The sequence below is a fragment of the Loxodonta africana genome, chromosome 3, assembly GCF_030014295.1.
Source record: "Loxodonta africana isolate mLoxAfr1 chromosome 3, mLoxAfr1.hap2, whole genome shotgun sequence".
Taxonomy (NCBI): Eukaryota; Metazoa; Chordata; class Mammalia; order Proboscidea; family Elephantidae; genus Loxodonta; species Loxodonta africana.
The window spans coordinates 18,348,241-18,370,736 of NC_087344.1; the positions used below are offsets into that span (position 1 = coordinate 18,348,241).

At 45.1% G+C, this 22,496-nt stretch overlaps 1 protein-coding gene across 1 annotated transcript in view; it reads left to right on the plus strand.

Moving 5' to 3' along the window:
- Nucleotides 1-2,256: 2,256 nt before the first annotated feature.
- The window catches only part of LOC111748997 (mucin-16-like), an 82,439-nt gene continuing 62,199 nt past the window's right edge, over nt 2,257-22,496 (plus strand). Inside the window, exons 1-3 of the mRNA XM_064279867.1 lie at nt 2,257-2,338; nt 3,047-3,138; nt 6,399-6,837. Coding sequence (XP_064135937.1) covers nt 2,257-2,338; nt 3,047-3,138; nt 6,399-6,837 — 613 coding nt within the window. The remainder of the gene's footprint in view (nt 2,339-3,046; nt 3,139-6,398; nt 6,838-22,496) is intronic.

The window sequence follows — 22,496 nt, forward strand, 5'->3', positions numbered from 1 at the left end:
CTTGAACCTCTGACCTTTTTCTTTTTATTGTGCTTCAAGCGAAAGTTTACAAATCAAGTCAGTCTCTCATACAACAATGTATATACACCTTGCTATGTACTCCTGGAAACCCTGGTGGCGTAGTGGTTAAGTGCTAAGGCTGCTAACCATAAGGGTCGGCAGTTTGAATCCACCAGGCGCTCCTTGTAAACTCTATGGGGCAGTTCTGCTCTGCCCTATAGGGTCACTATGAGTCGGAATCAACTTGACAGCACTCGTTTGGTTTTTTTGGTTTATGTACTCCTAGTTGCTCTCCCCTTAATGAGACAGCACACTCCTTCTCTCCACCCTGTATTCCCTGTGTCCATTCAGCCAGCTTCTGTCCCCCTCTGCCTTCTCATCTCCCCTCCAGACAGGAGCTGCCTACATAGTCTCATGTGTCTACTTGAACCAAGAAGCTTACTCCTCACCAGTATCATTTTCTAACTTATAGTTCAGTCCAATCCCTGTCTGAAGAGTTGGTTTTGGGAATGGTTCCAGTCTTGGTCTAACAGAAGGTCTGGGGACCATGACCTCTGGGCTCCTTCTAGTCTCAGTCAAATCATTAAGTCTGGTCTTTTTAGGAGAATTTGAGGTCTGCATCCCACTGCTCTTCTCTATCAGGGATTCTCTGTTGTGTTCCCTGTCAGAGCAGTCGTCAGTCGAACCTCCAATCTATTGGTTAGTAGCTGAGTGTGTCAACCATTTGCACTACCCAGGGGCTCCCGGTATACAGTAGATGCTCAATAAGTAAATATTAGTACCTAGATTACTGCCTCTCCATCTACTCTTATTATATGAAACTAGTCACATTCTTTCACCACTACTCAGTGTTTAACAAGTACTTCTCCATAGTGTTTATTATAGCATTATGAGTTATTCTAGGGGTTTTAGAAATAGCCACTCTACAGTCCTTGGAGGTGGTGCTATTATTATGCCCATTTTACAGATGAGGAAATTGCAGAGTCCTCCACTTCCCTCTGCTCTGCTCTGGTCCAGGAGGAAGATGGCACAAGACAGTGAGTTTAAGCATATGTGATATGGCACCTGAGAGGCTTGCCTTTGAATTGGCTGTGTGACCTTGGCAACTTACTCAACCTCTCTGTTCTTAAAACCTGCCCACAGTCCAACAGGCTTGGAAAATTCTGGGTTCAATGGGTTTCCTGCTTTTAAAGTACATTCTGAGTTTCTAAGACAGGGATTTCCCCCAAAATATCTCACCCCTTTCTTTCCTCCAAGGGAGGAAATTTTCTCAGGGCTTGTAGTCTAGGCAAAGCTGATTTATCCTTTAAGTACAGTAGACACAGTACTCAGGAACCCACTAAAATGGTTTCATTTCTTTTAAAATGGGAAGGAAAAAATAATAAATATAATCCAGCCTGAATTCTACTGGTCCCTGGGTGGTACAAACAGTAAATGCACTAGGCTGCTAACGGTTGGAAGTCTGAGCCCACCCAGAAGCACCTCAGAAGAAAGGCCTGGAGATCTTCTTCTGCAAAATCAGCCATTGAAAACCCTATGGAGCGCAGTCCTACTCTGGCTCCCATGGGGTTGCCATGAATCAGAGTCCACCTGATGACAACTGGTTTTTGGAATTCTATTTGTTCTTATATGGAGTCCCTGGTTGGCACAAATGGCTAAGTGGTTGTCTACTAACCCAAAACCTAGCAATCTGCTTCTAAAAGATCATAGCCATGGAAACCCTATGTATGGAGTCCATTTCTAGGGGTCAGACTTGATGGCAACTGTTTTAGTTGTTTTTTTTTTTGTTGTTGTTTTGTTTTTTTGTCTTTATTCCAATGCAGCTATAAAATACACTTTTAAAAAATTGTAAGGGAAGAAGACACTCAAGAAGGTAAAAGTGCCTGGGGGGCATGAAAGTCATGTGGCCCTGGAACTGGGGAGCATCTTAGTGAAGTACTGCTGGGTGGAGCCTGTTACTGCCACCCTCGGCTGAATCTGACAGCCAAGCCCTCCACCCCATGTCACCCTGTCACGTAGTAGGCTGAACCAAAGGCAGGGAAGACAATCTGGCCTGGGAACCAGCGAGGGAGCCCTTCCCAGCCCTGTCCAACCTCCAAAGGATTAGGCCAACAGGGCACATTTGATACCTGCAGAATCTCAGCCACCTGGCCGCCCAGCCCTGGGAAGGGGGTGCTGGACATGTCTGTGGGCTCTGCAGGGGGGCTGGACCTAGGACAAGGACTGGCCCCCACGTCTGTCTTCCTGATGCGGTGAATGGCCGGCCTGAGGCAGGGCATCTGTGGAGGCCGCTGGTGGCTTCTGGTGCTGCTGGTGCTGAGTTACCTGTTGCCCACAGGTAAGGGTCTCCTGCTGGTCCTGGACCTTGGGGCGGAGGGGATGGGAGATGGGTGCATAAGAACTGGGGCCCATTTGCAGCCAGCCTTGAGTGTCAGTTTCTGGAGTGCCCCACTGAGTCTCTCTTGCCAGCTTTGATCTTTGCCCAATTGTCACCTTTTCAATGTCCTCAACCACCCCACCCAAATGTCCTTCTTTCCCAAGGAGTTAATTCCAACTCACAGCAACCGTATAGGTTAGAGTAAGCTGTACAATAAGGTTTCCAAGGCTGTAATCTTTAAGGAAGCAGACTGCCACATCTTTCTCCTGCAGAGAGGCTGGTGGGTTTGAACCATCAACTTTTGGTTAGCAGCCAAGCACTTAACCATTTTGCCCCCAGGGCTTCTTTCTGCTCCTTTACTTTCCTTCTTATCACTCCTCCCTACCTGGCATTATATTCCACAGTTACTTGTTTACTTGTTTGTCAGTATCCCCCACTAGCCTGTGAGCTCCACAGGACACCGGTTTGTTCACTGATGCGTCCCCAGTGTCTGGAACAGTGCTCGGCATAGAGTTGGCCTTCGATAAATATTAATTTATAATCTAGTCTAATCCAGCTGGGGGAAGAAATCACAATGGCCAAAGACTCGAGTTTGGGGGCTAAATCTTATCTTCACCAATCACTCGCTATGACTCCTTTAGCTACTGATTTTGACTTTCTGGGCCTCAGTGTTCCTCACCTGTAAAATGGAGATGATGAGGATACTAGTGTCCAGTTCACAAGGCATGTTGGGAGGATTTGATGAGAAAATTCAGACCTGTGTCTGACACAGTGACATGAGCCCTGACCATGACTGCTAAGAAGTGGGACAGACATAGGTGGGGTGAGGGGCATGGGACCCTCTCTCTGTGGCACCCAGAAGAAACCATGTTTTCCCTGGAGGCCTGAGGGGATGTAACATGTAGAATTTATGAGCCCACAGGGAGCTTAGAGATATTCAGGTGGCCTGATGACCCCATTTTACCGACTAGAAAACTGAAGTTCAGAGAAGTCAGGATCTGCTCAGGGCTGCTCAGCAGAGAGGCGTGTGTGTGTTGGGGGGCGGGGTAGGGGCAGGACCCATCACAGCCGCTACCAGTGTCAAAGTCGATTCTGACTCACAGCAACGCCACGTATGTCAGAGGAGAACTGTGCTCTACAGGGTTTTTGATGGCTGATCTTGGAGAAGTCGATCACCAGGACTTTCTTCTGAGGCACCTTTAGGTGGATATAAGTCTCCAACCTTTTAGCAGCTGAATGCATTAACCATTTGCACCAACCAGGGACTTCCAGACCAGGACCCAGTCTCCAGTCTCCCTCAGCTCAGTCCTACGCTCTTTCTGCCTCTCCTGCGAGGCTCTCTCAGCCACTCAACAGGCATTCATTTGTTCAGCCCCTGCCATGGGGCTCTGCAGGCTTTGAGTTTCTCTGCTCCCAAGTAAAGACCTCCTGCTGGTGTACACTTTGGTGGGGGTAGGAGGCGATGGGAGATAGGGGCATGTCTTAGGCTGGGTTCTCTAGAGAAGCAAAACCAGTAAAGCTTATAAATATACAGAAAGAGATCACAGAGCACAAGGACTGGAGCCCAGTTGCAACCAGGACTGAGTGTCAACTTCTGGAGTTCCCCACTGGGTCTTTCTTGCCTGTTCAAGGGTGCATAGGGAAGGCAGGCAGGAAGAGGAAAAGCACAGAGGGGCTTGGAGGAAAGGGGTAAGTAAAGAAAAAAAAAAAAAAAAGCAAGGGGGGCTGAACTATTCCTAGAGTGGGGGGTGGGAGGGGAACCTCCCACAAGGAGGTAGGGTGTCAAGTGGATCCCGAAGGTTGCTTAGCTCCCAAAAGAGGCTCTTGTGTTGGCCTAGCCTGAGGCAGGGGGTGGGGGTCCCAGCCCCAGGTAGGTGTTGAGGTTTAAGTCAAAGGATTGGCTGAGTGAGGTTGGAATTTGCCCTCCCTGCAGATCAGTAGAGGGATCTGAGGTGAGAGAAGAAAGGAAACTTTATGCGCTGCGATTCTAGATTCTGACTCATGGGGCCCCATGTGTGTCAGAGTAGAGCTATGCCCCACAGGGTTTTTAATGTCTGATTTCCTGGAAGTAGATCTCTAGGTCTTTCTTCTGAGGTTCCTTTGAGCAGACTCAAACTTCCAAGCTGCAGCCGAGCTAGCACATTAACCATTGCACCACCCAAGGACTCCTATTAAAATACAGATACTGGTTTTAACTGTTAGAATACAGTTTCTGGTTCAGTAACTCTGAACTAGGGCCCAAGAGTCTGCAGTTCTAACAAGTTCTCCGGTGACACTGCTGTTCTGGGGACCACGTTTTAAGAGCCACTTTTTTTATGACGTTGGCCATTTTCTACCTTATAAACAGGAGCAATCTTAACTCTGCAACCAAAACAGAAAGTGAAAACAGATCCCTCTGTGAGTCTGGCCAGCCAGAAAACCCACAGGGGCCTTCCTTCTGTGCCCAGGCTTACCCACCTGTGTGTCTGTGTGTGTGGGTGGTGGTAGGGTGTTGAAATCCAGATTCCTGGGCCCAACTTACAGAATTAGAATTTCCAGAGAAGGAGCCTTGAGCAAATTACTTTACCATCTGTGGCTCAGTTTCCTCACCACTAAAATGGGTTTGTTTAAGGGATTAAATGTGTTAATGAGTAGTGGCTCACACGCTGTGGGGTACATCTGAATCACCCGGGGAGCTTGTTAAAACATGGATGGCTGGGCCCCACCTACAAGATAACTTGAATTTATAACACATTCCCAGATGCTGCTGATGGTCTGGGGATCATTCTGAAAAGCACTGAGCTCAGTCTGTGGGTGGTACAAACAGTTAACACACTTAGCTGCTGAATGAAAGGCTGGAGGTTCGCATTTACCCAGAGGTGCCTTGGAAAAAAGGTCTGGCAATCTGCTTCCAAAAACTCAGGCACTGAAAACTCTATGGAGCGAATAAATAAAACCAGGGAACAATCCAAATGTCTATGGCAGACAAAAGGATAAATTGTGCTAACTACAAAATAGTGAAAGTAACTTAACATACACATAAGAGGCTGAACCTGACACAAAGTAGAATGGGAAAAAAAGCAAGTCGCAGAAGACTGTATATAATATAAGCCCCTGGCTATGGAGTGGATTCCAATTCATGACGACCCTATAGGACAGAGTAGAACTGCCCCAAAGGGTTTCCAAGACTGTAATCTTCATGGAAGCAAACTGCCACATCTTTCTTCCGAGGAGCGGCTGGTGGGTTCCAACCACACACCTTTGGGTTAGCAGGTAAGTGCTTAACCACTGCGCCATCAAGGCTCCTCATATATAATACAGTCTTTATAAAGCTCGTCATATTGTTTTGCCTAAACCAAAAAAAAAAAAAGTTGCCAGGGAGTCAGTGCCGACTCATAGCGAGCCTGACACACATGTATGGTGAAACATTTTTTTTTTAAAAGAGGACTTAAAAAATGACATTTACAACAATCCAGAGATTGTTGGGGTGGAGCCACGGAGATGGAATCAAGGAGGGACACACAAGGAGCTTGAGCGCAGTGGCGTCACTGGGGGGATGGGGGGTGCAGACCAAACCAGGTGACACTGCTAGAGGGGGTGACACCCATATGACTGTCTATAACATTTTTGTGCAGTGTTTCAGCAGCAATTTATTATTTTTATAAAAATATTCCCGAAGTTAGTTATAACAATAAAAACACTTTTCATAAGCCCAGCTTACATGGATCAATATACCTACAAGACTGTAACTGATCAATATACCTACAAGACTGTAACTCTAATTTACTTTTTGAATCTTCTAATGTGCTCAGGTCAGAGCTGTCATTATCCAATTACAATGACGCTTCGAAGGTTTCATCTGCAGGACTACCAGCACTGGCTATTTTCCTTCCTGCCAGGCCTTTAACCAATGTGCAACCAGGTCAGCAAAATCAGGGAGAGATGGATTCCCTGAACCTGCACACAGCTAGCAAGACTTAGCTTGCTCAGCTCCCTTCCAGGGACCTCAGGCCCCTCTCCCTCCCCCCACTCCCTCCCCTAGGGCTCGGAGGCGACAGCTCTAAGGCCGGGATTAAGAATCGACTCCGGCTGGTGCCTCCTAGCCCTCCCCGCGGACGCTCGCTCCCGCCCCTCTATTGCCCGCAGGGGCCAGGGACAGGCTTCTGGGCTGGTGCACCGCGAAGCCTCTGAGATCCTGAAGACGCTTCAAGGACCTTCAGCCTCACTCCTCCTGAGCTCTACCGAGCTCACCGGGATCCAGAAGGACGTCAGTCCCCGGCTCACAAAAGTCCTCTCCGGGGCACCCCTCTCCTGCCCCCCTCCGTGCCACCAGGCCACGCCACAGCCGTCCCTTCCAGCACCCCAGCCCGTCTTAGCTGGGAAAGCGCAGCTGTCAAGAGGCAATGATAGCTTCAGGATTTGGGACTCTCCTAGTAGCGTGGCCCAGGCCCCGCCCAGGGTCCTCATGTTTAGGAAGGGAGGTGAGAGGAGCAGCAGCAAGAGGGCTCTGGAAGAACTAGGCCCCGGGTGGAAGGGACCGGCCCTTGGTGGAAGGAGTCGCACCTGCACCTTTAGCTCCTCCCTAGGAGCACTTGTCACAGAAGGATGCCCTTCTCCCCCCATACCAACCCCTGCAAAGTCCAGGAGCCTCTCTGTACCCATCGCGTACCCATTTCCCTTACAAGTAGCCAGGATTCATTTATGAACATATTTCACTTTAACCACATGAAACTGTGTAAATGTAAATACGTGTAAGGTTGGATTTGATACTGTAATTTAAAGGTGTAATTTTAATTTTGCTAGTTGTTTATGTCACTACTACTGCCATTACATTCAGTGATACACAGGGATTACAGTTTATGAATAACCTTAGTACAAAAAACATTACTAACGATTCCACATGATCTGGTACTAATGGGTGACACCAACCTTTGTGACGCCACACTGCTTGAGCGGTTTCTGGTAATGTTTGGTTTCTTAAGTTAGGCGGTGGGTGGTTCATTATATTATTAAGTCTTTTTATAAGTCAGAACGGACTCAACGACAATAGGTTTGGTTTGGTTTTAGTTTATACTTTATATAGGAGCCCTGGTTGCACAATGGTTAAGCACTTGACTGCTAACCAAAAGGTCAGTGGTTCAAACTCCCCAGCAGCTCTTCAGAAGAAAAGACCTGGTGATCTGCTCCCTAAAAGATTACAGTCTAGGAAACCCTAAGAAACAGTTCTACTTTGTCCTTTAGGGTAGCTATGAGTGAATTGACTCAACGGCACACAATAACACATATATACTGCATGTATCAAATATTACCAATACAAATTTTTTTTTAATTGAGTGCAAAATGGGATATGTAAATCAAATCTTTCATTATGCAAAACGCTTTCAATAAAACATTAAACAATAAGAAAAACAAAAACCTATGGAGCACAGTTCTACTCTGACTTACGTGGGGTGGCCATGAGTTAGAGTCAAGTGGAGAGCAACTAGATTAAGGTGTGGGAAGAGGGCCAAACAATGCCTGGCACTCATATAATTATAACAGAAGTTACAGTTGTCAGCCACCCCTGGGGGAGTCTGAGGATGGATGCTGCTCTGGGGAACTGCTGGACTCAACTGACTAATAGTGAAAAGCAAGCTGTGTAGGAGGGACAGACAGAAGGCTGAGTGGACCATTGACTGGTGGAGCTCAGGTCACCTTTATTCAAAATGATGTTGTTTAAAAGGACCCAGTGTCTGTACATGGTCAACACTAAATGTTAGCTTTTACCAAAGGGGTGAACAGCTTTAAAAACGCATTGCCATCAAGTTGACTCTGACTCATAGCGATCCTGTAGGACAGAGTAGAACGGCCCCATAGGGTTTCAAACTGCTGACCTTTGATTCGCAGCCTTATGTCATTATTAATATTAGGGCTTGATCCAGTGCTAACCCAATGAGTGTTAGCTATTCTTTCTTTCTTTTTTTAATTTTTATTGTGCTTCAAGTGACAGTCTACAAATCAAGTCAGTCTCTCACACAAAAACTCATATACACCTTGCTACATACTCCCAATTACTCTCCTTCTAATGAGACAGCCTGCTTTCTCCCTCCACCCTCTCTTTTCGTGTACATTTTGCCAGCTTCTAACCCCCTCTACTGTCTCATCTCCCCTCTAAGCAGGAGATGCCCACATAGTCTCAAGTGTCCACCTGATCCAAGAAGGAGCGTTAGCTATTCTAAAAGTGTGGTTGACACTATTTTATATTTTTAGCAGACTTTATTTATTTTTTTTAGAGCAGTTTTAGGTTTACAGAAAAAAAAATGCAGAAGGTACAGAGTTCCCTTATATCCCTCCTCTGCTGCACGCTGTTCTCCTGTGATTAACATCTTGCATTCATTTGGTACATTTGTTATAAATGATGAGCCCGTAGTGGTTATTATTATTAACTCCAACTTTTACTGTAGGCAGGGATCTGTGCAAAGCCAGTGTGTCCACATTAGTCCTGGCAATAACCCTCCGAAATGGATGCTGTAATGTGGATGGCTTTAACAAACAGAAATTTATTTTCTCACAGTTTAGGAGGCAGTAGTTGCTGTTGCTGAGTTGATTCCGACTCATAGAGATCCTGTAAGACAGAATAGAACTTCCCCGTAGGGTCGCTATGAGTCAGAATCGACTCGACGGCACTGGGTTATAGGGCTTCCAAGGTTGTAATCTTTACTGAGACAGACTGCCACATCTTTCTCCCATGGAGTGGCTGGTAGTTCAAATTTTGAAAACCGAGTTTAATTTGAAACCAGCCCTGCGCTGCTGACTCTGCTCTTAGCAGCCCTTAGCTCAAAATCAGAAAATTACCATATTAAAGCCTCTATTTGTTCCACCTGGCATTTCCACTCCCCTCCAATTTTGAAATAAAAAAAAAAAAAAAAAAATCATTGACTCCTGGCAGTGCCTGCCACTCCCTTCCCCCCAGTGTCTTCCCCCAGGGCTGCTTTGTGGCATTGCGGCAGGAAATTCTCTGGTGACCAGTCCTGTTTGGTTAGGATTAGCGAGCCTCAGGAGAACTGCTCAGCTCAAGCCTTGCCAGGGCCTGCCAAGAAGTCTTCACATACCCAACCTCCAGCACCCGCCCCTCTGGGACTCAGGTGTCAGTGAAAATGGAAAGAGAGAGAGGATGAGAGTAAACTTAGGCTGGTGACCTTCCTCCTCCCACTCCTGGGGCAGGAGGCTTCCTGAGGAGTGAAAGGGGGGCAGGGAAGAGAGATGGGGAGGGAAACAGAGAGGGGGGAGTGGGGAGATGGGGGATAAGGAGAGGAGGGTGGAGGAGAGAAGACAAGGAGGTGAGAGAAAGAGGATAAAGGAGAGAGGGACTGAGAGGGAGAGAGGAGAAGGGGGGGGACTAGGCGAGGAGAGAGACGGAGAGATGGACAGGAGGAGAGAGCGATGGGAAGAGAAGAAACAGAGATGAGAGAGAGAGAATAGCAAGGAGAGAGGGATAGAGACTGAAAAAGGGACAGAGAAAAGGGGAAGAAGAGAGAGAGAGACGGAGATGAGAAGGAAAGAGAGATGGGAGGGAGGAGAGGAGACCAGAGATGTGTGTGTGAGAGAGAGGGAGAGACAGAGAGAAGAGAAAGGAAGGGGAGGTGGGAAAAGCGGGGAGAGATGAGAGGGGGGACTTAGGAAGGAAAGACAGTTGGAGAGGAGAGACAAAGGAGGAGGAAACAAGGGGACATAGGGAGAAGAGGTGGGGAGGGGGAGACACAGATGAAGAGAACAGAGAAAGGGGAAGAGAGAAGGAGGAGAGGGAGAGAAAGCAAGGAGAGAGAAGGACAAGAAAGGGCAGAGGGAGGAGCCATGAGGATGAGTTAGAAAGGGAGAGATAAGGAGGGAGGTTGATGAGCAGGAAAGAGGAGAGAGAGGGGAGATATAGAGTGATAGGGAGAGGAGAGAAAAAAGAGAGGGAGATGGGAAGGAGAGATGAAGTGCAATGTTGTTTTCCTGCATTTCTCTCCCATTTATTGAATGTCCACTTTGCGTTGTTGTTGTTGGGTGCCGTCGAGTCGGTTCTGACTCATAGCAACCCTATGTACAACAGAACGAAACACTGCCCTGTCCTGTACCATCCTCGCAATCATCACTATGTTTGACCCCATTGTTGCAGCCACTGTGTCAATCCATTTCATTGAGGGTCTTCCTCTTTTTCACTGACCCTCTACTCTACTAAGCATGGATGTCCTTCTTCAGGGCTGTTAAGAGAAAGGGCCCTAGAGCTGTGCTCTTAAATACAGCAATCACTAGCCAGATGGACTATCAAACTTTCAATTAAAATCAAATAAAAATGAAAATTAAGTTCTTTAGCCACAGTAGCCACATTTCAAGCAAAGCGTGCCTAAAGCCAAAAACACCGAACCAGTGGCTGTAGATTCCAACTCATGGTGACCCCAAGTGTGTCAGAGTAGAACTGTGCTGATTTCTTGCAAGTAGATCACCGGGCCTTCCTTCCAAGGTGCCTCTACGTGGACCCAAACTTAACCATTTTTACCACCCAAGGATGTCTGTTGTGGCAGTAATGATCCATTGGACAGTGATGCTTTAGAGTGAAACTTCCAGGGTTCAAAACCCAGCTACGTGACTTTGGGCAGGTTATCTCTCCTTACCTCAGTTTCTGCATCTATAAAATGGGTTCTGCAATCAAAGGGTTGTTGTGAGGATTCCATGAATTAACATATAAAGAGTTTTTGGACACTGCCTCCATATATTAATAAGCTATTATTATATATGTTATATATATATATATAACTGCATGTGCTATGATTAATATTATTTACTTTCCTATTATAGTAATTATTACTATATATCTTTCAGGCCCAGATAAGTTTCCCACCTCAATCCTCATTCAGCATCTATGTTGTTGTTGTTAGCTGCCTTTGGGTCAGCCCTGACTCATGGTGACCCCATGCACAACGGAAGGAAATGCTGCCCAGTTCCGGGCCATCTTCATAATCGGTTGAGGTTCAGAACATTGTGATCCATAGGGTTTTCACTGGCTGATTCTCAGAAGGAGATCTCCAGGCCTTTCGTCCCAGTCCATCTTAGTCTGGAAGTTCCATTGAAACCTGTCGAGCATCATAGCAACATGTAAGACTCCACTGACAGGTGGGTGGTGGCTGTGAATAAGGCGCATTGGCCAGGAATCAAATCTGGGCCTCTCTCACAGAATGAGAATCCTACCCCTGAGCCATCCATGCCTCATTCAGTGTCTGTAAGGTACACGTTATCTGCTCTGTACTACATATAGGGAAACAGAAGTTCAGATAGCTGTTGTCACTAGCTAAAAGTCAACAGCATTCAAGAGGTAAAACTGGGATATAATCCAAGGCTCTGATGCTCATGCTTGTCCACTCTGTCATGAGATCTCCTGAAGCAGAAGCAGAAGCAAAGGCCTTGAGGTAGGCATTACCGGGTGTGTCTGGGGTGCGATCGTCCAGTTTCGCTGGAATGCAGAGTATGTGGAAGGGAGGGGTGTGCTGGAGAGGGTGAGAAATAAAACTAAAAAGGTTGGAGGGGGCCAACCAGACATTGAGCAATAGCCTCAAGATTTGAGGTTTTGTTTGGGAAGTAATAGGGTGCTCTGAAAAGGATCTAATCTAAGGCAGCCTGTCCTTTAGCTCACGTTAACGAAAATAGCCAGCCACGTCTATTGAGCACAAACTATTTGCTAGGACCCATGCCTGTGAGGATCCTTCTCACTGAGCACTCACAGGAACCTCTTGAGGAAAGGTTTTAGTATTATCACTTCCATTTTACAGATAAGGAAACTGAGGCTCAGAGAAGCCCATTCATCTAGTCAATGGTGGAGTTAACACTTGTACCTCAAAGCCTTCTCCCTAGCCTGTCTCACTGCAGCACTGCCAGGCCGGGAAACTCTTAACCTGCTAACTCAGGAAGATAACTATGAACACCCTTTGCCTTTGAGTCGATTCTGACTTATAGGGACCCTGTGGGACAGGGCAGAAGTGCCCCATAGAGTTTCCAAGGCCATATTCTTTGCAGAAGCAGACTGCCATGTGTTTCTTCCATGGAGCGGCTGATAGGTTCAAACCGCCTTCCTTTCAGTTATCAACTGAGTGCTTACCCACTTCACCACCAAGGCTCCTAGTCAACCATGGAAAAGATCTTATGTTTGGTGGCAAATTCTCCTGTAGGCAAAATCGGTTTCCTCTAGAAGTATTTGCATAACAAGGATGTTGAGGTGCCTGTTGCCTCTGAAATCTCCCAAGGCTGTGTGACCCTGTGAACAGCCAATTGTGGACTGGTCCTTGACCCTGTGGACTCTCCCTGCTTTCCCTCACCCCCTACCCCTGCTTCCCTCTCCTGAACATGTCACTCAAAGAATCCTTTAGAGAATTGCTTGAGGATTTATTGAGCTAATATGTGTACAAGTGCTTAGACAGCCATCTGTCTCTCAATGTATCCTACTGTGATGGCTTGATTGTTGCAATGATGCTGGAAGCTATGTCACTCATATTTCAAATACTGGCAGGGTCATCCATGGTGGACAGGTTTCAGGAGAGCTTCCACATTAAAATAGACTAGGAAAAAAGGCCTGGCCATCTACTTCTGAGAATTGCTCAATGAGAATCTTGTGGATCACAACAGAATATTTTCCAAGTTGCTTGCTTTGGATACATTATCAGGAAGATCAACTGCTAGAGGAGAACATCATGTTTGGTGAAGTAGAGGGCCGACAAGGGGGAGGAAGACCCTCAGCGAGATTTGTTGGCACTGTAACTACAATGGACTTGAACATGCTGGTGATTGTCAAAATGATGCAGGACTGGGCAACGTTTCATTCTGTAGTACATAAGGTCACCATGAGTTGGAGTCAACACAACAGCAACTAACAACAACAATAAAGTGTTTAGAACAGAGGACAGTACATATTAAGTGCTCAATTAAAAAAAAAAAAGACATTGCCGTCAAGTTGATCTCACTGATAGCAACCCTATAGAACAGAGTAGAACTGCCCCGTAGGGTTCCCAAGGAGTGGCTGGTGGATTCCAACTGCCAACCTGCCCTACCAGGGCTCCTAGTGCTCAAAAATGTTAGATGTTAATGATAGTGATGGTAATAGTATTGTAGTTATTATTACCAATGTCCTCATAGAGCCAATAAAACCAACCCCAACGTCAGAGGTTAGGTGAGGATGGAGTGGTAAATTCTTGAGGAAGGCATGAACCCTGGTGCCTAAGAAGTCCTTGTGACACTTGAGAAAGTAGGGACAATTGCCTGTGGTGGGAGAAATCGTATGGCAAAGGGTTTTGGATAGAGGGGCTATGAAAGGAACATTGAATCTTCTAGAATCAAACTCACTGCCATGGAGTTGATTCCAACTCATGGTGACCCCGTGTGTTACAAAGTAGAACTGCTCTTCAGGTTTTCTTTTTTTTTTTTTGGTATTTTTTTTTCTTTTTTATTGTACTTCAGATGAAGGTTTACAGAACAAACTAGTTTCTCATCAAGCAGTTAGTACATACATTGTTGTATGACATTGGTTAACAACCCCACAAATGTCAACACTCTCCATTCTCAATCCTGGGTTCCCCATTACCAGCTTTTCTGTTCCCTCCTGCCTTCCAGTCCTTGCCCCTGGGCTGGTGCGCCCTTTTACTCTTCTTTTGTTCCATGGGCCTATTCACTCTTTGGCTGTGGCAATCTCAGGAGTGACTTCATTACCGAGCTGAAAGGGTGTCAAGGGGGCCATACTCTCAGGGTTTCTCCATTCTCTGTCAGGCTAGCAAGCCTGGTCTTTCTTTTTGAGTTAGAATTTTGTTCTACATTTTTATCCAGCTCTGTCTGGGACCCTCTATTGTGATCCCTCTCAGAGTAGTCAGTGGTGGTAGCCAGGCACCACATAGTTTTACCGGACTCAGTCTGGTGGAGGCCATGATAGATGTGGTCCATTAGTCCTTTGGACTAATTTTTCCCTTGTATCTTTAGTTTTCTTCATTCTTCCTTGCTCCCTAAGGGCTGAGACCAGTGCAGTATCCTAGATGGCCCTTCACAGGCTTTTAAGACCCCAGTCACTACTCACCAAAGTAGAATGTAGAACATATTCTTTGTAAACTATGTTATCCCAATTGAGCTAGATGTTCCCTGACATCATGGTCCCCACAGCCCTCAGCCCAGCAATTCAGTTCCTCAGGGAGTTTGGATGTGTCTATGGAGCTACCATGACGTTGCCTTGTACAGGTTGTGCTGGTTTCTCCAGTATTTTGTACTGTCTAACCCTTCACCAAAGTTTCCACTTATCTACTGCCTATTAAGTGTTTTTCCATCCCTACCCTTCCCTCCCTCCCTCATAACCATCAAAGATTGCGTCTTTTTGTATGTAAACCTTTTCATGAGCTTTTACACTAATGATCTTACACAATATTTGTGCTTTTGTAATTGACTTATTTCACTCAGCATAATGTCCTCCAGATTCATCCCTGTTATAAAGCATTTCACAGATTTATCATTGTTCCCTATCATTGCATAATACTCCATTGTGTGTATGTACCACAGTTTGTTTATTCATTCATCTGTTGAAGGGCATCTAGGTTGTTTCCATCTTTTTGCTATTGTGAACAACGCTGCAATGAACATGGGTGTGCATATGTCTATTTATGTGACAGCTCTTGTTTCTCTACAATATATTCCTAGGAGAGGGATTGCTGGATCATATGGTATTTCTATTTCTAGCTTTCTAAGGAAGTGTCATATCGTTTTCCAAAATGGTTGTATCATTTTGCTTTCCCACCAGCAATGCATAAGAGTTCCAATCTCTCCGCAGCCTCCCCAACATTTGTTATTTCCTGTTTTATTGATTCGTGCCAGTAATGCCGGGGTGAGATGGTATCTCATTGTGGTTTTGATTTAAGATTCTCTAATGGCTAGAGATTGTGACCATTTCCTCATGCATCTATTGGCCGCTTGAATGTCTTCTTTGGTGAAATGTCTTTCATTTCCTTTGCCCATTTTTTATTTGGATCATTTGTCTTTTTGTTGTAGAGGTGCTGGATTTCCTTGTAGATTTTAGAGATTAGAACTTTGTATGGTTTGTAATAGTCAAATTTTTTTTCCCAGTCTGTAGGTTCTCTTTTTACTCTTTTGGTGAAGTCTTTTGATGAGCATAACTGTTTGATTTTTAGAAGATCCCAGTTATCTAGCTTATCCTCCGGAGTTTGTGTGTTGTTGGTTGTGGTACGCATCCTGTTAATGCTGTGTATTAGGGCCTCTAGCATTGATTCTATTTTTTCTTCTATGAATTTCATAGTTTTTCCCTTTATATTTAGGTCTTTGATCCACTTTGAGTTAGTTCTTGTACATTGTGTGAGATAGGCGTCCTGTTTCATTTTTTTTTTTTTTTTTTGCTGATGGACATCCCATTTTGTCAGCGCCAATTGTTAAAAAGACTGTCTTTTCCCCATTTGATGGACTTTGAGCCCTTGTCGAAGATCAGGTAGCCATAGGTGGATGGATTTACACCTGGGTTCTCAATTCTGTTCCATTGGTCAATGTATCTGTTATTGTACCAGTACCAGGCTGTTTTGACTAATGCAGCTGTATAGTAAGCTCTAAGGTTAGGTAGTGTGAGTCCTCCTGCTTTATTCTTCTTCTTCAGTAGTGCTTTACTTATCTGGGGCTTCTTCCCTTTCTGTATAAAGTTAATGATAAGCTTCCCATCCCTTTAAAGAATGTTGTTGCTTTTCAATCGGTATTGTGTTGTACTTATAAATCACTTTGGGTAGAACTGTCATTTTCACAATGTTAAGTCTACCTATCCATGAGTATGGTATGTTTTTCCATTTATGTGGATCTCTTTTGGTTTTCTGCAGTAGTGTTTTGCAGTTTTCTTTGTATAGGTCTTTTACATCCCTGGATAGATTTATTCCCAAGTATTTTATTTTTTTAGGGGCTATTAAAAATGGTATTCTTTTCCTGATTTCCTTTTCATTGTTCTCTTTATCAGTGTGTAGGAATCCAACTGATTTTTGTATGTTTATCTTGTATCCGGCCACTTTGCTGAATCTTTCTATTAAAGTTCAGTAATTTTCTTGTGGAGTATTTTGGGTTTTCTATGCATAGTACCATATCATCCACAAATAGGGAGATTTTAGCATCTTCATTACCAATTTGGATGCCCTTTATTTCTATTTCTTGCCTTATTGCTCTAGCTAGGACTTCCAACGCAATGTTAAACAGGAGTGTTGATAAAGGACATCCTTGTCTTGTTCCTATTTTCAAGGGGAATGTTTCAGCTTCTCTCCATTAAGAATGATGTTGGCCATTGGTTTTGCATATAGGCCCTTTATTATGTTGAGAAATTTTCCTTCTATACCTTCTATAGGGTTTTCTTGGCTATAATCTTTACAGAAACAGATCTCTAGGCTTTCTTCCTCAGCACTGCTGGGTGGGTTCAAATCAACAACCTTTTGGTTGGTAAATGAGTATATAAACCATTTGAGCCACCCAGGGACCTATGGGGATGGTTAAGGGGAGGGCAAAGACCTAGGTGAAGGGGAGAGAGAGGACAGGAGGGAAGGATTATGAGGAAAAGCGCTTTACCATCATTTATTCATCTCACAAACACTTATGGAGCACCTACTATGTGTTAGGGGTTATGGTGGTTCAGTGGTAGAATTCTCACTTCCCATGTGGGAGATCCAGGTTCAATTCTCAGCCAATGTACCTCATGCGCTGTCAGTGGGAGCTCGTGTGTTGCTACAATGCTGAACAGGTTTCTGCAGAGCTTGCAGATCAAGATGGACTAGGAAGAAAAACCTGGCCATCTAATTCCCAAAATCAGCCAATGAAAACCCAAAGAATCACAACAGTCTGATCCTAACCAATCATGGGGATGGTGCAGGAACAGGCAGCATTTAGCTTCCATTGTGCATGTGATCACCATGAGCAAAACAGACACTGCCTTTGTGTTCCTGAGACTGATGTTCTAGAGGGAAAAGAGCCAAAAAACAAGAAAGGAAATTTATCATGTCTGGTGGTACTAAGTGCTATGGAAAAAAGGGAAGGGAGTTAGTGGGTGAAGGGGTGAGGGTGGTAAGAGAAATTTCTTTGAAGAGGTGACATCTGAGTGGAGGTCTGAATGAAGTGAGGACAGCACCGTTTAGATATTTGCTGGATGAGTGTTCTAAGTAGTGGGAATAGCAAGTGCAAGGGCCCTGAGGCAGGAGTGCATTTAAGAAACAGCAAAAAAGATGGCTGAAGCAGAGTGAACACAGGAAAAAAGAAGGAATGAGGGCAGGAAAATGAGCAAGGGACAAAACAGTAAGTCCTTGTAGATCTTAGTTAGGAATTAGGTTTTTACTCTGAGATGAATATGGAGCCACTGGAGAACTTGATCGGGCTCTGATTCATATTTTTAACAGCCTCCTTCAGACTGTTAGGGGCAAGGGTGGAAGCAGAGAGACCATTAGGAGGCTATTGCAATAATTCAGGAAAGACAATGATGGCTGGACCAGAGTGGTAAGGGTGGTGGAGGTGGAAGGTGGCCAGTTTGTGGATAGGTTTTGAAGGAAGACTTCACCTTTAAGGACTTGTCCCGAGTCCCTGTCAGGAAAGTCTGAAGCCACAGCATCCACAGGGCTGGTGAAAGTAAGTAAGGGGTTGGGTCTTGAGGAGAGATAGCAAAACAGTTGAGGACAGCAATGGAAAACAATTTGATGGTTCCTTAAAAACCTGAATGCAGAATTATCATGTTGCTGTTATTAGGTGCTGTTGAGATGGTTCCCACGCATAGCAACCCTACGTACAGCAGAGCAAAATGCTGCTCGGTCCTGCACCATCCTCACAATCGTTGCTATGCTCGAGCCCATTGTTTCAGTCACTGTCATTCCACCTCATTGAAGGTCTTCCTCTCTTTGGTTGACCTTCTACTTGACCAAGCATGAAGTCCTTCTGCAGGGACTGATTCCTCCTGATATCATGTCTAAAGTACGTGAGATGAAGTCTCACCATCCTTGCTTCTAAGGAGCATTCTGGCCGTACCTCTTCCAAGACAGATTTGTTCATTCTTCTGGCACTACATGGTATATTCAATATTCTCATAGTTCAAAGGCATCAATTCTTCTTCAGTATTCTTTATTCACTGCCCAGCTCTTCCATGCATATGAGGCAATTGAAAATACCATGGCTTGGGTCATGTGCTCCTTAGTCCTCAAAGTGACATCTTTGCTTTTTAACATATTAAAGAGGTGTTTTGCAGCAGATTTACCTAATGCAAAATGTCATTGAATTTCTTGACTGCTGCTTCCATGGGTGTTGATTGTGGATCCAAGCAAAATGAAATCCTTAACAACTTCAGTCTTTTCTCCATTTATCATAATGTTGCTTATTGGTCCAGTTGTGAGGATTTCTGTTTTCTTTACATTGAGGTGCATGCAATCCATACTGAAGGCTGAAGTATTTGATCTTCATCAGTAAGTGCTTCAAGGTCTCCTCACTTTCAGCAAGCAATGTTGTCATCTGCATATCACAGGGTATTAACGGAGAATTTTCATATAACCCAGCAATTCCACTCCTAGGTAAACCAAACCCGTTGCTGTGAAAACAGTTCTGACTCATTGTGACTCTACAGAACAGAGGATTTCCAAGGACGTAAATCTTTATGGAAGCTGAATGCCACGTCTTTCTCCCACAGAGTGGCTGGTGTGTTCAAACCACTGACCTTTCAGTTATCAGCTCAGTGCTTAACCACTACACCACCTCCTTTTTTCAGGTTCACCCAGGGTGCACAATTAGAGAGGCAAAAAAGACAGCCTAGGTAATGGGAGGGGGCCCAGCCTAGGATCAATATAGGCAGATGCATCAATCCAGTTAACACTTTCTCCAGCAAACTGGGAGCAGAGAAAGAAGGAAGTGACCTTCTGTTGGTCTGTGATAGACCTCTCAGCCTCAAGCCCCTACCCCAGGCACCTGTCCCTCTCTAGTGTTAGGACAAGGGGCTTCCCCCTCATTTCAATGACTTGTGTTAAGCTCTCTCTGAACACCCTGGCTGTCCAGCAGGGGCTGGGGATGATCTTGCAGCAATGTTTTAGCAAGGGCCTGGAAGTGAAAACCAGCAGTTGAGGAGGAAGCAAGCACTTTACAACTTCCAAGGAGGTGAGAAGAAAGGGACTAGAGAGCCAAAAATGTCTGAAGATGAGAAGAACTTCCAAAATTCTCATATTACATCTTATCGGCATTGCCATGGAAACAGGGAGCCGGAACAGTATTTACATAATAACAATTTACCCTGAAACACAGCATCCAATCTGACCCTGGAGTACCTGTTTCTCAGAACTGACTACACATAGATAGTTCTCCAGAAGGCCCCAATGCCTAAGGCAAACCAGTCTCCACTAGGCTGCTTACTAGGCTATTGCTTAATTTAAAGGGAAACCATATGGGGCAGTTCTACTCTGTCCTATAGGGTCACTATGAGTTGGAATCGACTTGACGGCAACGGGTTTAGGAAACCAGTCTCTTCAAGGCTCAAGGTTCAAAAGAACAGCTAAGGGCAAATGGCCTAGGTGGGTCATCCCAACTCCATGGACCCTAGAAATCTTGATTCCAGGAGAATTAAAGTGGTTTCTCATGGGTGACAGAAGGGAAGTGGAAGGAAACTAGCCAAGAAGCCACCTGAAGCAGATATGCTGGAGACAGAAAGGATTTTTTTGTGAGCATTTCCTTAGGAAAAATTCCTGAAAGTAGAATTACTGGTGGAAAGTTAAACCAACACCCGTTGCAGGTTGAGTGAATTCTAACTCATAGGGACCCTACAGCACAGAGTGGAACTGCCCTCATAGGGTTTCCAAGGCTGTAATCTTCACAGAAGCAGACTGCCATATCTTTCTCCCTCAGGGATGGTGGGTTAAGCCAAGCGCTTAACCACCACTCCACCAGGGCTCCTTGTTGCTAAGTTAGGGGTGTTTGATTTTTGACAGCTCCTGCCTAAAGATCTGTTGTCAGTGGGTGCTGCCCCTGGGGGGAGTTACCACCAGATCTGGTCCTTAGGGTGAATGCTTGTCTTCGTTACCTAATTCTGCCGTAATGGAAATTCCACAAGTGGGTGGCTTTAAAGAACAGGAACTTATTTTCTCAAAGGTGTGGAGGTTAAAGGTTCAAATTAGGGTCTCGACCATGTTGATTCCTTCCCTGTAGGTAGTTCTGGGCCTTCCTGGTTTCCTTGGCTGGTAGACAGTCCTCACATTGTCCGTGTGTGTGTGTGTGTGTGTGTGTACTCTGTTCTTTTTATAACTCAAAAGTGATTATATTACATTAAATGTTTAATACCCACCCTCCTGGGGAATGGTCTAATTGACATAACAAAGAAAGCCCTATTTCCAAACAGGGCTACATCCTCGGGTATAGGAGCCAGGAATGCAACACATATTTTGAGAAGACAGTTCAATCTGTAACAATGTTGTTCTCTACCTAGTAGAGGATGGCTCTTTAGCGCTGAGTGTACACCCCTTCTGCTGCAACCCGCACACTCCAGGATGAGTTGGGGTCTAGGGCCTGCTCCCACACCTCTGAGGCCCCTACACCGCCTCTAGAGTGAGGGGTTGAGGCTCGCCACTGAGAAGCTAAGCCATCTTTTGATTGTTTACCAACTTTTGATTTGCCCTCCCTGAGTTACCTGTTAGAGCCTTTGCCCTGCAAGCTTCTATCACTCACACTGGGATATCTCCCACCTGGCAACCACTAAATCTGCCCTACATTTCTAAAATGTTGTCATTTCAAAAATATTGCATAAACAGAATCCAACAGTATGTAACCATTTGGGTCTGCCTTTTTTCACTCAGCATTTCTGAGAATATTTGTTTTGTTCATTGATGTATTCTAAACGTTTAATACAGTGCCTGGCACACAGTAGGCAGTCAATAAGTGTTTTTGGAGTGAATGAATGAAAGGAGAGTCCCTGGCTAGGGGACACTATGTAATATTTATAAAGTTTCCAGACATAGTCTGAGTTGAGGCAACCCCTTGAAGGACAGAATCGCAGTTAAAGGAAGCCGTTTCAGCCCCGGTGTGGGGCAATGTCCACACTCAGTCAGAGTCTGTGCAGTCTCTTGTATCCTAAGGAATCAGGACTGAGACTCAGAATGATCTGGTAGAGACCTGAGCTGGGGACTGAGAAGACCCCAGAACACTCCCTGTTTGCCTGCTTGTACCTTTGACCTTACGTATACTTGTTTCCTCGCTAAGGTTTAGCTGTATCTATGGATAGTTAAGGGCGTGTGTGGGTATGTCTGTGAATTTGTTTGCGTCAATACACATACTTGTGTGTATTTCTGTGGTTAAATATGTGGGCAGGTCAGTTGGTGAGTGATGATACTGTTTGCCTGTGGGACTTACCAACAGTTGGGGGCCGGTTCCTGGTGTTTCACATTTGTGGGTATATGTTTAGGGAGGTGTCCATGCCTGTGTAATGGATCCATTGGAAAACTCTGGTTGAGGGGAATGGATGCCTGTGCATAAAATGAGAATAAGAACTTGTTTACTATTGCTTGCTTGCATAATTACTGTTTTAGTTATCTATTGCTATGTTGGAAACCCTGGTGGCGCAATGGTTAAGAGCTACAGTTGCTAACCAAAAGGTCAGCAGTTCAAATCCACAAGGTGCTCCTTGTAAAATATATGTGGAAGTTCTACTCTGTCCTATAGGGTCTCTGTGAGTCAAAATTAACTTGATAGCAGCAGGTTTGGTTTGGGTTTTATTGCAATGTAACAACCACCCCAAAATGTGGTGGCTTCAAACAATAGCCATCCATAGTTCCACGGTTTGGTTGGGCTCAGTTGGGCAGTTCTGCTCCATGTAGTATTGGTTGGGGTTGGACTCATCTAGAGATTCAATTGGGTTAGCCTTCCTGACTCTCTCCAAATCCAAGATGGCTTCCTCCCATGGCTAGCTGTCGACTGGAACCTCAGCTGAGACATTGACCAGAGTACCTCAGCTCTCCTCCACATGGCCTGTCTACATGGCTTGGGCTTCTCACATGATGGCGGATGGATTCCAAGAGGAAGTATTCCAGGTTTTCAAAAGGGGAAGCTAAAGGTCTGCTGTCGTGGACTGAATTACTAAAAAAAAAAACCAAAATATGTGTATCAATTTGGC